This window comes from Barbus barbus (assembly GCF_936440315.1).
Source record: "Barbus barbus genome assembly, chromosome: 38".
Classification (NCBI taxonomy): Eukaryota; Metazoa; Chordata; class Actinopteri; order Cypriniformes; family Cyprinidae; genus Barbus; species Barbus barbus.
In genome coordinates, this window is record NC_136716.1 from 5,774,695 (window position 1) to 5,790,808 (window position 16,114).

General features: G+C 38.4%; 2 protein-coding genes across 2 annotated transcripts; one reads left to right on the forward strand and one right to left on the reverse strand.

Annotated features, from left to right (window-relative positions):
- Positions 1-3,459: 3,459 nt before the first annotated feature.
- Positions 3,460-6,045, forward strand: LOC306857372 (2-aminoethanethiol dioxygenase-like). The gene has a single exon (XM_079397288.1). The coding sequence runs from the start codon at positions 3,702-3,704 to the stop codon at positions 4,461-4,463; it is 762 nt and encodes a 253-aa protein (XP_079253414.1). The 5' UTR covers positions 3,460-3,701; the 3' UTR covers positions 4,464-6,045.
- Positions 6,046-6,495: 450 nt separating this feature from the next.
- LOC306857427 (early growth response protein 2b) lies at positions 6,496-9,156 on the reverse strand. The gene is made up of 2 exons (XM_079397368.1): positions 8,832-9,156; positions 6,496-8,523 (listed from the first exon to the last, which is right to left on the reverse strand). The coding sequence occupies exons 1-2, from the start codon at positions 8,998-9,000 to the stop codon at positions 7,448-7,450; spliced, it is 1,245 nt and encodes a 414-aa protein (XP_079253494.1). The 5' UTR covers positions 9,001-9,156; the 3' UTR covers positions 6,496-7,447.
- Positions 9,157-16,114: the final 6,958 nt, after the last annotated feature.

Consider the following 16,114-nt stretch of genomic DNA (forward strand, 5'->3'; position numbering starts at 1 on the left):
TGACAAAAGATAATTAACAACTAGCTAAAATTACTAAGATGTAAAGGTCTGAGATAAACTGTACCCTGAGAATAATACTCATAGACTATAAGCTATTATCTTATATCAAAAATTCAAACTTGAAATCAGCACATTAGAATGCTTTTAGAATCATGTGACACTAAAGACTGTAGCTATTGCTGAATTACATTTTAAAATATATTCAAATAAAAAATATAATTATATAGTAATATGTACAATTTTTACTATTTTATATATATATATATATGAAGAGTTTATTTGCAAAAACAGATAATTATTTATTTTCAGATTTATTTTTTATTATTGTGCATTCCAAGTAATATCAATCAAACTGCAGTTGGGTTGTTTTGGTTAAGTAATAATATCTGAAAATATATACAGGGAACTATATAGAATAGTTCTATATACACACACACACATCAAACGATTGATCATGATTAATAATCACATCCCATTTAAAGTTTTTTTTTCCATTCACATTTACATTTAGTCATTTAGCAGACGTTTTTATCCAAAGAGGCTTACAAATGAGGACAATGGAAGCAATCAAAATCAACAAAAGAGCAATAATATATCAAGTGCTATGTATGACAAGTCTTGGTTAGCCTAACGCAGCAAGTTTTTAATAATAAATAAAAAGAAAACAGATAGAATAGAAAAAGAATAGGGCAAGCTGTTAGAGGCCTTTTTTTTAAATTGTATAATAAATAAAAAGAAAACAAATAGTTAGAATACAAAAAAAAATAGAAAAGCTAATGTTATTTTTTTTTTAAAGAAAACAAGGAGTTAGTAAATGAATAGAGGGCATGTCAAAAGGGGGCAAAATTGTTTTTATTTTATTTTTTTATAAAGAATAGAATTAGAATAGAGAGTGATAGAGTTAGGGGGTCAAGTAAAGAGATGTGTTTTTAGCCATTTCTTGAGGATGGCTAAGGATTGAGTTGGGCAGGTCATTCCACCAGGAGGGAACAATTAATGTAAAAGTACGGGAAAGTGATTTTGATAATATGGGTTATATATATTATGTAATATATGTACGTGTACTGTGTATATATAAATACACACATGCATGTTTAAGAAAAATTATGTTTATGTTATATGTAGTAAATATATTTATATAAAATAAGTTATATCATAAATATATACAGTACATGTAAGTGCATTGTATGTTTGTGCATTTATATATAAATGATAATATATACACAGTACACATATATTATGTAAACAAAAACTTTTATTTTTTATATACAATACATACACACACACACACACACACACACACACACACACATATATATATATATATATATATATATATATATATATACACATATATATATATATATATATATATATATATATATATATATATATATATATATATATATAATATATACAGTGTTGGGAAGGTTACTTTGAAAATGTAATAGGTTACAGATTACAAGTTACCCTAATAAGTAGTGTAACTTTTCAATAAATGTATTAAAGTAATGTAACTGATTACATTTGATTACTTTTTGATTACTTTTTTAAATTTCAATGTTTTCAACTGTTAATCATTTTGAAACATGTAAAGCAGACAGGGTTAACCTTACAGTAGAACTCAACACTTATTACTGTCAGACTTTCAAAATCCTTCATCACTTGAATGAAGATTGTAATATTTTAATTTTAAAGGAGACATTGGATGGAAAATATCTTATAGACACAACCCCCCTACAAATCCTTTTTTTAATCCCCCAAAAACCTAAACAGTTATCAAGCCAATATGATGTCATTTTGCTCAGGCCCCTTCCACGACCACTGAAGTACTGTCCCATATTAGCATATTTCCTCCCTCAGCCAGTTGTACGAATGTAATAAATTTGGAAGGTTTGAGAGACAAATAAGCTCAGATTTCAGGAAATCTCCGCGCTTGAGCAGCTGTAGCGACAACAATGTCTTGTAAGCAATGCAGGTGTTTTGTTGTTAGATGTAGAAGAATATAAGAGTCCTAATTTTTTCCAGACATCAGAGCCACTGAGGACGCTGATGGTAATGCGACAAAGAATACTCCTAAATTCGTTTATGTCTGCGCAAATCATTTTCTCCTTTGCTTTCTGAATTCAAGGCAAGTTTTGTTAAAAAGTTAAAACTCAAGGATGGATCCGTACCCATTGTTCATGATCCAGCTGCACCATGATGCACCACCGCCTTTGTTCTTTCACGGAAGAGAGGGGCAAGGTGAGTAGAGCTCATTATCATGTAAAGAGATATGCACCGAAACAAATTGCTGTACCAACTTACACGACCAACTTGTGTAAAATGGGCATCCGATGTCCCCTTTGAAGCACAGCCACCAGAAAATCAGACTTACTTTGAGATCATTCTGAGGTTAAATACATATTTAAAATCATAATAGTTTAATAGCTATATGATACTGTTTTTGAAATCAAATCTTTGCGTAGCTATGACAGGAAACACTAGAATCTAACAATGTTTTTAAAAACAGTTCCTCTTAAAAAAATAAAACTCCTGAAACATTGGTGTGTCATATTTTAGAGCACTCACTGCAATTTATGAAAGAAATCAATTAAATCTGTATGTGGGAGTGTGTGGGGGAAAAAAATCAGATGTTACCCCCTTGGCAATCCTTAACATTTTCATAAGTAACTGTAATTTAATTTTAAAAAAATTCTCAGTAACTGTAACTGATTACAATTACTTTTATTTTGTAATTAAAGTACGTAATTCCGTTACATGTAACTACTTACTTCCCAACACTTCCCATAGCCTATATATATATATATATATATATATATATATATATATATATAGCAAATTATACATAGGCTACTTATTCATAATAAATCACATTCATTGTTGATGTTGGTAGGCTGATGATGTGATGATATGTTAATGTGTTGTATCAGCTTTTTTTCCACTATTGTTTATTTAGCCAGTATTTTATTTTGAATATTTTCTTTTATTTCTTAATATAACAAACTGATACTTGTAGGCCTTGTTCTGAAAAAATTAAAAACATCTTGCATACACTGTTTCACAAAGAGTTTACTCCAGAGATCAAGCGTGGATAATAAATGACATGCGATGATGATATTGATAGGGTGGTGATGTGTTGTTGTGGTCCAGGGTGGCTGTGGGGGAAGGGACAGAGTTGAATGGCCCAACGGGCCTCCAACCCCTCGTACTCACTAGAGAGGGGCAAAGTGTGGGAGTTGCAGTTCTATTGTTGAGCTAAAGCGTGCGTTTATTAAAACTGACTCAGATTTGCGAAAACAAACATATTTATTTGAGTGTCAGAGTATATTGACAGAGCTTGTCTTCATCTGTTCGCTTATTTATAGGTGATTATAAGATTTTTTTTCCCATCCATACGCGCGAAAGAACTACAAGTTCCAAATGCTTCCTATATGTCTGCGCATGCGCAGTAGGCGCGGGCGTGTGGATCTGATAGCCATGAATGGGGTGGTGGATACGCAGGTTTGTGGATTTTACCCAGATGCTAAAATGAACGTTTGCTCCTCAGTGGAGTTATTTTTATCATAGCTTTCAACACAAATACACTCGACTGCTTTAAATGCTTCACGCGAGACAATCTCGTCCGGCGTAACAGCGCTATTGTGCTCATCGCGTGGCTCGAAGCAAATCACGGTTACGTTTGTTTTCTCCTATTAAACATGCCGAGGAACAACAAGACCTCGCTGATCCAGAAGATAGCGAGCCAGGCTTATGTGACCTTCACTAACTGCTCCACCTCTGCCATTGGGGATAATAAGACGTTTTTAGAGCAGCAGGCAGAGTTGGTAACCCTCCTATCCGACATCAGGGCTGCGGATCTGAGGATTGCGCCACCGAAGAAAGTCTCCATATCCTCCTCACAGTCCTCAGCAGTTCCTCCAGTCACATACATGCACATCTGTGAGACTGATGCCTTCAGCATGGGAGTGTTTCTGCTAAAATCTGGGGTTTCCATCCCTCTGCATGACCATCCCGGGATGAATGGCATGCTGAAGGTCCTGTATGGCAAGGTCAATATAAGGTGTTATGACAAGTTGGATAAATCTGCCGGTGCCGAGAGTGACACTGAGATCCAGTTTGATCCACCGCTGTTGCCTTTCCAGGGAGATGATGTGAGGAGAGCCGTGCTCAGGTCCTCCGGACAGTTTTCTCATCAGAGTGGCCCTTGCATCTTGACCTCTCTCAAAGACAACCTTCATGAGATCGATGCAGTGGACGGACCGGCTGCGTTTCTTGATATACTAGCACCACCGTATGACCCTGACAACGGGAGAGATTGTCACTACTACAGAGTTTTACAAACTGCTGGCAAAAAGTCAGAGCAGAGCGTTGAAGACGAAACCTGGCTTTTAGAGATCCCCCAGCCGGAAGATTTCTGGTGTGGGGGCGAGCCGTACCCCGGTCCTGAAGTTTCGGTGTAGAGAGATAAACACTGGAATGACCTGTGATCTGTCCTTATTTTCACTCAGATGTGTAAAAATTAGTTTAGTTTTTTTAATTTTTCTTGGGACTTCAAATGGCACTACGTGATTTTTAAATGTCCATTCCAAACCATTCATGTACATCAATTTGTGGCCTTGCTGTGAATAATGAATGTATACATGCTTGAAAGGCATTTACTCTTGTATAAGTGCACACTATATATATCTATATTAAATACTTGCATTTAATTTATTTAAAAAAGAAAACTATACAAACACTAATTCTGATGTACTGTTTATATTTTTACCTTTAAAGTACAATTAAAATATTCATAAATCATTTTTCAATATGGCTTTGTCTTGTATTAAAAATCATTTTGTGTGCATCATTAGTTTTTTATTACGCATTTATAAATATGTTCATAAACTGTAAATATACTTGTATATGAATAGGTAAGAATATATGTTTATAAAAAAAAAAACATTTGTTTTATATACTAATACAAGATATAAGGTATTTTTTGTAGGTTCATTTATAAGTTTTTAACACTGCTATTGGGCATTTGCTATTGGTTTTATATGATTTATATTTAATGGTTTACCTTTAAGCTGTTCTTATCCACTGCATATGAGAAACATTGAGGGGAGGAAAGGAAAGTGGGAAGCCAGTGTCAACATCTTTAAAGTGTGTATAATTTGCGTTTCTTAGTTTTGTTATCACTAAAAATAACGTTTCCGCTGATTTCTAATAGTCTGTCGCATACTGGAGTGAAATCTGTTGTCAGACTTTCACTGTGAATGTTTAAAGACATATTAATGTCTAATGTGGCGTCATGTTTCCCACACATTGGTAAATATATGTCTGTAACATTAATGTAGGAGGCAGCCTAAAAGTAATAACATGATTTAATCAAACGAATTCTTAGATCATTTTTTTAGACACCTTGCAGGTTAGACATTGTCCTTTCCAGAGTCATGAATCTGGTCTATGAACTTCCGTTAACTCCCCACCAGAGGTCACTCGCTCACCACATGGACTCTTGCACCACACTAACTGTTGCACGCCACCTCAGACTACAATTCCCATCATCCATTGCACTGAGGACACACAGCTGATTGCACTGATCACACACCCTACATAAACCATGGACTTCCTCTTCCTCTCTGCCGAGTATTGTATTGCGTTTATCACTCCCCTATAGCTGCCTTACCGAGCCATTCTGTGCTTTTCTGTTTAGTTCCAGTATTGTTCTGCATTTATAACTCTCCTAGTTTTAGCTGCGATACGGAACCCACTTTGTTGTCATAGTCTCGCCTTGTGTGTTTTTCTAGTGTTTTGATTCTTGCCTGTGTTTCCTGGATTACCCCTTTGCCTTGCCGGTTGGACTCTGTTTGCACCTCTCTTGGATTGCTGCTCGTATACCTGGATTATCTCTCTGCCTTGCCCTGTTGGATATTGTTCGCCGATCGTCGTCTCTTGCTAGCCCTAGGATTGCTCTGTGTCTTGCCCGTACCATACCTGTTTGCCGTTGTTTGACCCTGCCTGTTTATTGACTGTTTATAAATAAAAGCTTGCACTTGGATCCGCACATCTCACGTCTCGTTCGCCCCGTTACATCCAGTATCCCTTCAGGGTTTTTGTTTATAGAACTGAATGTGAATTAAGCTCAGTTTATGTTCAGTGCTGATTTTTTAGTAATGTCATTACTTTGCTTTCATTAATTCTTTTAATTATTCACTATTGTTTTAGTTATTAATCCTCTTATCAAACTACATTTTTAGTTCCAATCCAAAAATGTATGTATCAAATTTATGTATTGCCTGATGTAAATATGGGGTTGTCCCAGCTTTGAATGCGGGGGTTGGCATATACCTTCAACCACACAAAACCACAAACATTCATACAGTGTCAACAATTATTTGTCATTTTTTCAGTGTTGTTTCTCAATTTTCACATCATAGGCACTGTAAAGTGTGGTCATAACAGTGATAAATCGGTGAATTTATAATCACAAAGTGAGTCATTTTTGTTCACCTGAAAGTTTTAATAATTGTTCCCTTTACACTAACCCTTCTTTGATTATTCATGATATTTCCCCTCAAACATTTTGCCCTACATTGAACATTACAGACTGTGAATATTCACACCCTTTGTGCATTTGTAAACAACATAGTGTAGGTGCTGGCCCTTATGAGACCATGAGTCAGAGCTCAGTGAGGGCCAAACGGGAATGTCCCTACAAGCCTACTTCACTTTTTCCTTTTACACCTTCTTTTTTACAATGAGATCAGTTAAACAGAAGTTCACAATCCATGTGTTGTTTATTATTTTCAGGATGACAAAGTAGGACCTTATTGACCTGCGTTAGTCACTTCATAACAAATACATTTATATCAGTCAGAACAAACCACAGAACAAACGTCAAGTCGCTATGAGTTCAGCTATATATACACAATCCTTGTTTTAAGCACAAATGCAACACTTTTGACACGAAACGGTTTGTACAAAAATATATCTTCAAAAACTTTCATATTAAAGGATAATGTACAATTTAATTCCGGGTGTATGTACAAGATGAACGGACGAAAGGCACGACGATGGGAGAAAATAGTGACACATTTGAAAGTTCAGTCTGTTTAAATTAACTTTGTTAAACGCAACCACTCCACTTTCCACCTTTTACCTAAGACACAAGTCTCCCACGTGCTATCTAAGGTTATTTTTTAATTAAATTAATCGGCCTAAAATATTCAAACAAAGTGCGTTTGGTCAGTCAGCATGCGACTGAGGCAAAAAGAAAACGAACATATCGCACCACCTTCAAAAGCGCGCGCCATAAAAGTGTCATATAGCATTTGGCACTGTGGTTTGATTTCACTTTCATCAGTCCACCCCGGTTTTAATATATCACGGATGGTGCATTATTATTGTCGTCATCATATTGCCTACATAGTGTTGGATATTGCACGGTCCAGCTGAAAGTCTACTGGCTTGAGCTGGACGAGCAGATGCCCGTGGCGACGCCGCGCTCTGAGCTGGACACTCCGGAGGACGACGAGGATGATTTCCTCTCCTTCTGTCGCAGGTGGATTTTGGTGTGTCTCTTTCTTTCGTCGCTCCGCGCGAACTTTCTCCCGCAAAAGTCGCAGGCGAACGGCTTCTCGCCGGTGTGCGTGCGGATGTGGGTCGTCAGGTGGTCGCTGCGACTAAAGTTCCTCATGCATATCCGACACTGGAAGGGTTTGTGGCCGGTGTGGATGCGAATGTGTCTGGTGAGCTCGTCGGACCGGGAGAAGCGCCTGTCGCAGCCCTCCGCCGGGCAGGGGTAGGGCCGCTCGTGCACGGGGGTCTTGCTGGGTCTGTTGGGGTATTTCCTCGGGCGCAGGATGGGCCTGAGGGGTAAGTTCTGCGGGCTGTAGGCTGTGGGTAGCCGGGGCCCGTCAGACATCGGTCCCCCCAGTGTGAAGTTCCTGATAGTGTTCAGGGGGGTCAAGGGAGGCGGGACTCTGAACGAGTCCAGCGGGCACGAGAACGGTTTGCGGTCAGGCATCGACTGCATGTCCCTCTGGCACGGCGGCTGGAAAAATCCGGCGTAGTCCGGGATGATGGGGAACAGCCCGGAGTCCGTGCTTGGCTTTGGGGAGGAGTAGGATGGCGGAGGATAGGAGATCGGACAGGTGGAGGTGGAGAGGAACGCGGACGGGTCTTGATACACCTCCCCGCATCCAGAGTAGGGCGGTGGGGGGGAGTAGATGTGCTCCATGTCCGCTTGGTTCTGCGCCATGGTGCAGCTGAGAGTGCTGGAGAAGTGGCTGGGGGAGACAGAGGAGGCAGGTGACGAGGATGCTGAGGATGGTTGGGTCATGCCCAGGATCCCCGCGCTCACTATGTTGATCACGCCCTCTGGGTTCCAGTTTCCTGGGTACTGGGAGTCGATGGAAAACTTTCCCATGTAGGTGAAAGTTTGGTTGCGAGGGCCAGCTGGTTGCGCGAAGCTGCTGGGATAGGTCAGGTCGAAGGAGCGCTTCTCCGTGCTCATATCCCCGCTTATCAAGCCATCTGCAAAAATACACATAAAAACAAGATTTAGGTACACACGAAAGAAGGCTGTCCTATGGATCATGCAGCGCGCGTAGCTTTTACGCAAACTGTAAAACCATCGGTAGTTATAACATCAACATTAGGCAACTTCTTTTCTGAAGTAGTCAAAGAACTTTGGTTTCACTTTAAATAAATAAGCAAACATGCGTTTACAGTTTTAGCAGATTTGTTTTTTCTGCAAAGGATAGCCACACGTTTTCATTCCTCAGTTGCGAGCGATGTATAAACACAGAGCACGTGCGGATGGAAGCGCGCAGCATTCTTACCTCCAGAGTTTATCTGCTCGTAATGTCCTCCTAAATCACCATTTGGAAATATAGTCACAGAGGCTGGCAGTGATGTGGCAATCTCGTCCACTGAGTAGATGCTTTCGGAAAGAGGGTGCACGAAGCCACCAAGAGTTACAGGGGCTTTCTCCAAAGTTTTAGCTGTCATCGTGAAGTCCTAAGAAGCACTCGTTCAGATGTTTAGAAAATGTTTTGTGCCAGTGCGAACGCTCGCTCAAAACGTTTCATGTGGAAAGCTGTCAGTGAGTTTAGCGTTCACTATGATGCCATCTGACGGCTCTGTGTTGTTGAATGACAGATCCTTGTGGAGCTGCTGGTCGTAGTATGTATTTATGGCGAGCCTATCAATGTGCCGTTACGTCACTGACCATTTAAGGACTGGATGGCAAAAGAAAAGTAGCGCTGCGCGATCTGATTGGTCACGGAGCCCGTGACGCGTCGAGGTAACACTTGTCAATGGAGAATCTTTTCTGTACAGCCGCTCAAGCATAAAAACCAATGTGCTGGGAGGGAAAAAATAGCAACGTATATTGCTTGTTGTATGAAAATATTTGTAGATAGCAGTAACAAAAAATAAAGCCATGTGTTTGTTAAAATATTTGGAAGCCAAAGAGGGGGAAAAATCTAACGTTTTGATACAACGCATCATTCTCAATCAGGAATTCCGGTTCATTATCAGGCCATAAATGGTGTTATCCGGTAGGCAGTTACACCCCTTCGTCCATTTATGGAGCATATTCCGGAAATTGAGTATCGGAAACTCGCGAGTGTTGCCGAGCAAAGAGACTCGCCTCAACCAGCATCAGAAAACCACAATCAAATGAGACACAATCACGGAATTTCTACCTTTGCTTCAATGGCACCGTCGGAAAGATTTGAATAGACCCCATGTTTTTGGAAAGAGGGACACGTTTTTAGTAACTGCGTTCTATAATTAGAATGTTGCTGGAAAGTTTATTTATATATGATCTAAATAATTTTGTTGTTGTTGTTGTTGTTGTTGTTGTTATCTTCCGACGTTTTGTTGTGTTAATAATGCATTAATGGTGCAGAAGATAAAACAATTAAAAATAATAAAAACATCATATAGCCGCACGTGAATTTCTGCCTCAGCAAAATTTGTTCACCGCTATTACTATTTTGTTTTTCGTGTTATAGCCTAGACCTAAACAATTTAATGGCTTCTTTAATTAATTCGACTCTCCTCTTGCTCCAAAACCTGAGGGCAAGAAACTAAAACTTTCCAAATGTAAATGCCTGTATACGTAAATAGAAATGCTTTCCGCTGTGAGGTTTAAAGATGCGACTAAAAAGTGAATTCCCCTCGTGGGTTTAGAAACTGCTCTTAGTAAGACACACGGGGGAGGAGGGAGATGAGGTCGGAATTTGAGCCAATGATTTTAGTTTATACAGAATCAATTCATAATAAATAGGCTACATGTCCAAAAATGTACAGCTTTTATTTGAGTGATTGCGCTTCCTGTGTGATGCTATAAACTTTAGCTAATGGATAAATGATCTGTATTGTATTTATTTACAAATATTTACATTTTAAATATTTACATTTTTTATTTACAGTCCGTGTCTGTGTCTCAATCACACGCCAGTGGTTAATAGCAGCTAGTCAAGTCACTACTCCACTTCTGTCTGAGTTATGACTGTTGTTGGAATGATCGCTCTAGTTTATGTGTGTTTTATATGTTCATCTCTGGAAAAACTCTTCCACTGAACTTCCGACACATCATGCAGACGGCCGGTATGACTGTGCTTATGGTCGCATATAAGCATTTTGACAGCATTTACAGTAGACTACATATAAAACACTTCGCTATTATCTGAAGCAAGCCTCAATTCTCCTAAATAAAAAGGCAAATATTAGCACATATCCGTTTAGATTTGCTCACGGGCTTAATCCTGGTTGCGTTTTGTAAACTAATAATTAATAGCCTATATTATAGGCTACTTATATATATATAAATGTATATATATATTTTACACGACCTGCGTGGGTTATATCATATCATTTGGACAGGGGGCAGTATCTGTTCCTTTAACACAGGCTGACAGTTCAAACCGCGTTATTGAAGAGATAGAAAAAAAGCTCTTTTTATATTGTACTCTGTTAGATGAATAACTGTATGCCAAATATCCTCATTAGCTTATAGTTAGGCCTATCTCTTCAAGTATAGTAAGGAAAAATATCATAATGTACTCTGCAGGAGTCTATAACTTGCCCATTCCTCTTATAGGCTAACTGCAGGGAAAAAATCAATAATTGTTTTTGTAAAAGCAAACAATTTATATCAATATATTTTTTTAATAAAGCAGCATTTCGATTGTAAATTATTTTCGAGGTAGAAAAAAAGATCTTGAAATCAAACTAGAGTGTGATTTTGTACAGTATCATATTCTTTACATTTGCCATTTTCAATCCTGCTAACATAGCAGAAGTCATTTTTTTCCCTGCTCATTTGCACTGGAAATTTGTCGTTTTATTAACTATAAAGTCCACTGAATTTCATAAATATTATATATTATTGACAGCAATAATCACACACTGCATTCTCTTCAATCAATTTTGCAATCCCCATTATAAGAGGAAAGCATTTCATTTTGCTATTGCTTCACACCAGAGATGGTTTAACACCAGTGATAATTGTAATATTAAAAAAAAAAAAAAAAAAAACGTTCTTTAGGGTCAGAGCTTGTCCTCATTTTTGAAAATCCGATCATTAGCAATTCAAAAGAATTATTTTAGCATTATTTGTTCTTCAAGCTTGACAGCCACTTGAATGGGAGTCTAAATCAGCCCGCACACAGGAAACCTCAGTACACACCCCCAGTTTTGATAATACAAAGAAAATCCCCAAAGCTTCCTGTTGTCCATCAATCGCATATATTTTTATCGCCACCCATGCAAGCTCAGGTTATTTTTGAGAAGGTGCTGCTGTCATCATAAGCATGGCTTGGGAACAGTTTGTGATCTCAGAACACCATCAGAGTGTCATAATTACTGAATGAATTACAAATGGAGCCATCTGTTGCCACTGCATACACTTATCACTGACTCTATGGTGGATGGATACTATTACTGAGATGCTAAACCAGAGCTTCAGAACACTCTTAAAAATAAAGGTTCTATAATGGCATCAATGGTTGTGCAAAGAGCTTTTAAAATTCATGGAACCTTTTAAAAAGGAGAAAATGGTCGTAAATAGGAGAAAAAGGTTCTTTCAACCTTCATGAAACAAATGGTTCTTCAAGGCACAAAATAGAATAATGGCATAAAACCTTTTTGGAACCTTTATTTATTGAAGTGAAGCCTTTTTGAATTACTACTGTCGACCCCTGAGAAAAATGTAGAAAGCCAAAAGTCATCCCCCACGCCTGTCATGGGCCTAAACTGAGCGGACATTTTCAGGGCTGTTAATTGGCTTTGTGGGTAATGATTTAATAAGGGCCCCATGCATCCGTAACCTGTCTGAGATCCCCTCTAGTCCACACGGTCGGCTCTGAATCTTTTATCGCCGCTGTCGCTCAAGCGGGCAATTAGTAAGAAGGTCGTGTCGTCATAATGACATCTCAGTAGATATTGACTGGAGTGCGTCCCCGCAAATCACCCTGAACGCTCAATAGCGAGTCAGGGCCAGCAACACGCCACAGTTACATTATCACTCGCGGACGTTTAGTGCCAAACAGCTTTGCGTCGGTGCTTTTTTTGCCCCGTGAATAAAGACTACAGCGAGTAATGTGACAGACCGCAGCCAGACTGATTACAGGGACGTGTCAGTCGCTGTTAATGGGGGAAGCCCTTTAAATATTGTCTCGGTTCGGAGCCTGAACACCCATAATGAGGAGGTAATGAACCTGGTCCTGTTTCTGCTGGCTGTATTAATTGCAAAGAGCAGAAACCTTGCAAGGAAATAAGAATTTGCTTTGAGATCAAGCTCTTGTAGAGCTTGGTGGAGTGGTGGAGATGCATTTATTTGGTTTTACCTCGTGACCTTATTGACCTTTCGTATTTACAACCGCACCAATAAGACCATCAGCAACTGCTATGATATAAACTGGTTAATCGTGGCTGTATGACAGCTCAATAAAGAAGCCCAGCTCAACACAAAAGCACTCAAGTCTGCACAGAACAGCGGCGATCTTTACCGCTGACTGTCGCATCTGAATGCTTCACATTTTCAGGGATTCTTGCGTCCTCCCCCACAAACGAAAGAAGGAAACTTCTTCAGATGCATGTGTCTTTTGTTGTACGCCTACAGATGCAAAAATGTTTGCACACTGTGCAGAAGTGGCCCGCTTTGGCAGAGCGTGCCGGGCCAGCCGAATACCCATTGGCAGCTGGGATCTGGCTGTCCCTGCTGGGAATGATGGTCTCAATGTAATGGACACCCACACATGGCTGCCACTGAATTCAAGAGCTTTCTTTCTTGCATGTGCTCGGGGTCTCCCGGGGTCAAATGACTCCTGCACATTGAGGATACATAGAATGACATCCTTCTGCATCAGCCCTTGCTTTGTTTTTCAGGTCTGTTTCTTTGTTCTCTATTACTCATCAAATTGTCCATGAGATCAGAACACACAACAAAAGGCTTTATGATATAACTGTACTCACAAATTGAGTAAATAGGGCCAGTTCACTTCTTCGCTAGTATTACTGTTTATTTTCTAGGCATACGTATGAAAACATCTGTGAAACTATGTTTCTTGTACAATTTCATTACAGTTCTATCTATCTATACCCTTAAAAATAAAGGTTCCAAAGTTTTTGCAGCAATGCCATAGAATAACCATTTTTTGTTTCTCCAAAGAACCTTTCAGTGAACAGTTCTTAAAAGGTCTTTTTTTATGTAAAGGACCCTTTTCCACAATATAGATGGAACCTTTTGAGGAGTGGAAAGATTCCATAAATGTTACAGGTTCTTCTCATTTTATATCTTTGTTCGAAATATAATTTTATCATAAAATGTCATTTTATTCCCAGTACCCAAAGTTAGCTCAAATAAGAAAGAAATAAAAAGGGTCAGGCGCATTGCTGTAATTGTGTGTATTCGAAAGGGAAAACGGGACAATTTATAAATCCGCTCCAGGAACGGAATGTCTCTCCAAACTGGTCAGGCATATGACAATACACCATAAAGCAAGCTGTCAAGTTACACCCACAAAATTCAGATGAGGTTTGTCGAAGAGGGGTGAATGGACACAAACCTGCTCTAGAAAAAGCTGAGATCTAAAGACTAGCCGTGGGAGACTCCGCACAACATGAATTGTTCTTTTTACCGAGTAGGAGGCCGATTTTCTTTGTGATTTGTGTAGGTGTTACTTTTCTATAGATGCTCACCTTCAAAGGACTTTTTTGTTTGTGCTAGTGGTATTGGCGAGCTAACAATTGTTCTTCTGTTTTGTTTTGGGGTTTTTTTTGGTAATAATAATCTGATTAAATTTCCTATTTATGTACAAGAGCCTGACTGAGGATTAATGATATGATATTCCACAGCCTTTAGAGAAAATCATTGTTTTTGTATCTGCAAGATATTTGGAAGATGTAAATGCCTTTACACATTTACGTTTTTAAATGTTTTTTCCTTATTACTAATTCATAAATATTTGTTTTTTATTTGTATCAACAAAAATAGTCAGAAATAGTCTAGAAAAGAAAAAAAATCATTTTATATATATAAAAAAAAATTATAATAAATAAATAAAAGCTTTCCATTTGAATTTTCAACTCAAGTCTATTTGTCTAATTAAATGCATTGTATTCTAATTTGACATTTTTTGAAGGACAACATTACATCAAGTCAATTTGAAACACTCAGATGACATAATTGCTCATAGAAACAGTCAAGAGCAATAATACCTTTCCGGAAAAAAAAAGTTTTGCCTCGGTATTTGATGTATTCTAATATCCCATTATCCACATTATCTAAATTAAGGTCCCTGCTCACAGAGACAAGTACTGTACACCCACAGGTTCAACATCATGCAGCATTACAGTACATTAAAGTGCACACACACACACACACACACATGCTCAAACACATAAGGAAACATTGGGGATGGTGAATGCTATACTCACATTATCAGTGCAGCATGGAGAGTGGCTCTTTGTGACTTCCCATCATATGAGTGGGCTCCTCCAAGAGCCTCACACCGCTCCAATAGCAACACAGCGCTCCACACACACTCACACACTCCTGGGATAGCTGGTGCTCCTCATGCAAACTGATCTGGTTTCAAACTGATAGTCTATATTCTACCATGTGGCTATATGAGGTGCTGTCTAACTCTCTCATGCTGTTTCATGGGGGTGTAACAAAGTGGAAGAAGGAAACTCAAGACAATGGTTGGACTTCATGTGTATCCTACATCTTTGACATTGAAATTGTCATGGTAATGTTAAGTCAGAGGTGCAAGAGCTGAAATGCTTTGACGGACAGAGTCGTGGGTTCTGGTGTCATTCAAGCATCTTGATTAGAGGGTGGACAACGCAGCCATGCATGCAACGTGCATGTGATCTGTTCTAATGCCGTGAATCTTCCTAATATTTACTTGCAAAACAATGAATCATTATCTAAAATAAAAAAAGATTTGATTGGAACACACCCCTACTTTGATGCATAACTCACTGTGCACTATTTGAGGACATACTGAAAAAAGAACCCGAGGCATATTTATCTCACGAGAAAACAAGATGGCGATTTCTTATGATATCAAACGATGTGAAAATATACACTATTTTTTTATAAATAAGCGAGAATGAAGGTCAGTTTTCCTTCAGAAATTGCTAGCAAATGTCACAATTAATGACAAAGAAACAGCAACATACGGACTTAAACATGAAATTTTGAGTTAAAAAGACTGAAATAGTATTTTATTGTAAAACATACTAACCTTGTTTTAATAATTTGTTTTCTTTTTTGAATAATTTTCAATCAAAATCTTTTTTTACAGTGCCACCATCAATGTGATGAAAATGTGAATGAGATCGTATGAATTAGCCACCAATTCAGCAAAACATAAATTGCCATCATTGCATTCAACTGTGTTTGAATAAAACTTTGATTTGAATCAGTAAGCAACTTTGCATATAAAAATCAACTTTAAGTAGCCATTGTTAATTTAACTGCAATGTAAAGAGTTTAAAAACTGAACTAAATTTAGGCATGTCTTGTTATGCCGCAAAGTAATAATCATAGACAAACTGCTGTCTGCGACTGCACTCTGTGTCTCATATTGACACTGGTTCTGAT

Bases quoted from the DNA above. Each gene is read 5' to 3' on its own strand.
- LOC306857372 (XM_079397288.1), top strand. From the start codon at position 3,702: ATGCCGAGGAACAACAAGACCTCGCTGATCCAGAAGATAGCGAGCCAG.
- LOC306857427 (XM_079397368.1), bottom strand. From the start codon at position 9,000: ATGACAGCTAAAACTTTGGAGAAAGCCCCTGTAACTCTTGGTGGCTTC. The intron at 8,524-8,831 runs GTAAGAATGCTG...GTATTTTTGCAG, and splicing joins CGAGCAGATAAACTCTGGAG to ATGGCTTGATAAGCGGGGAT.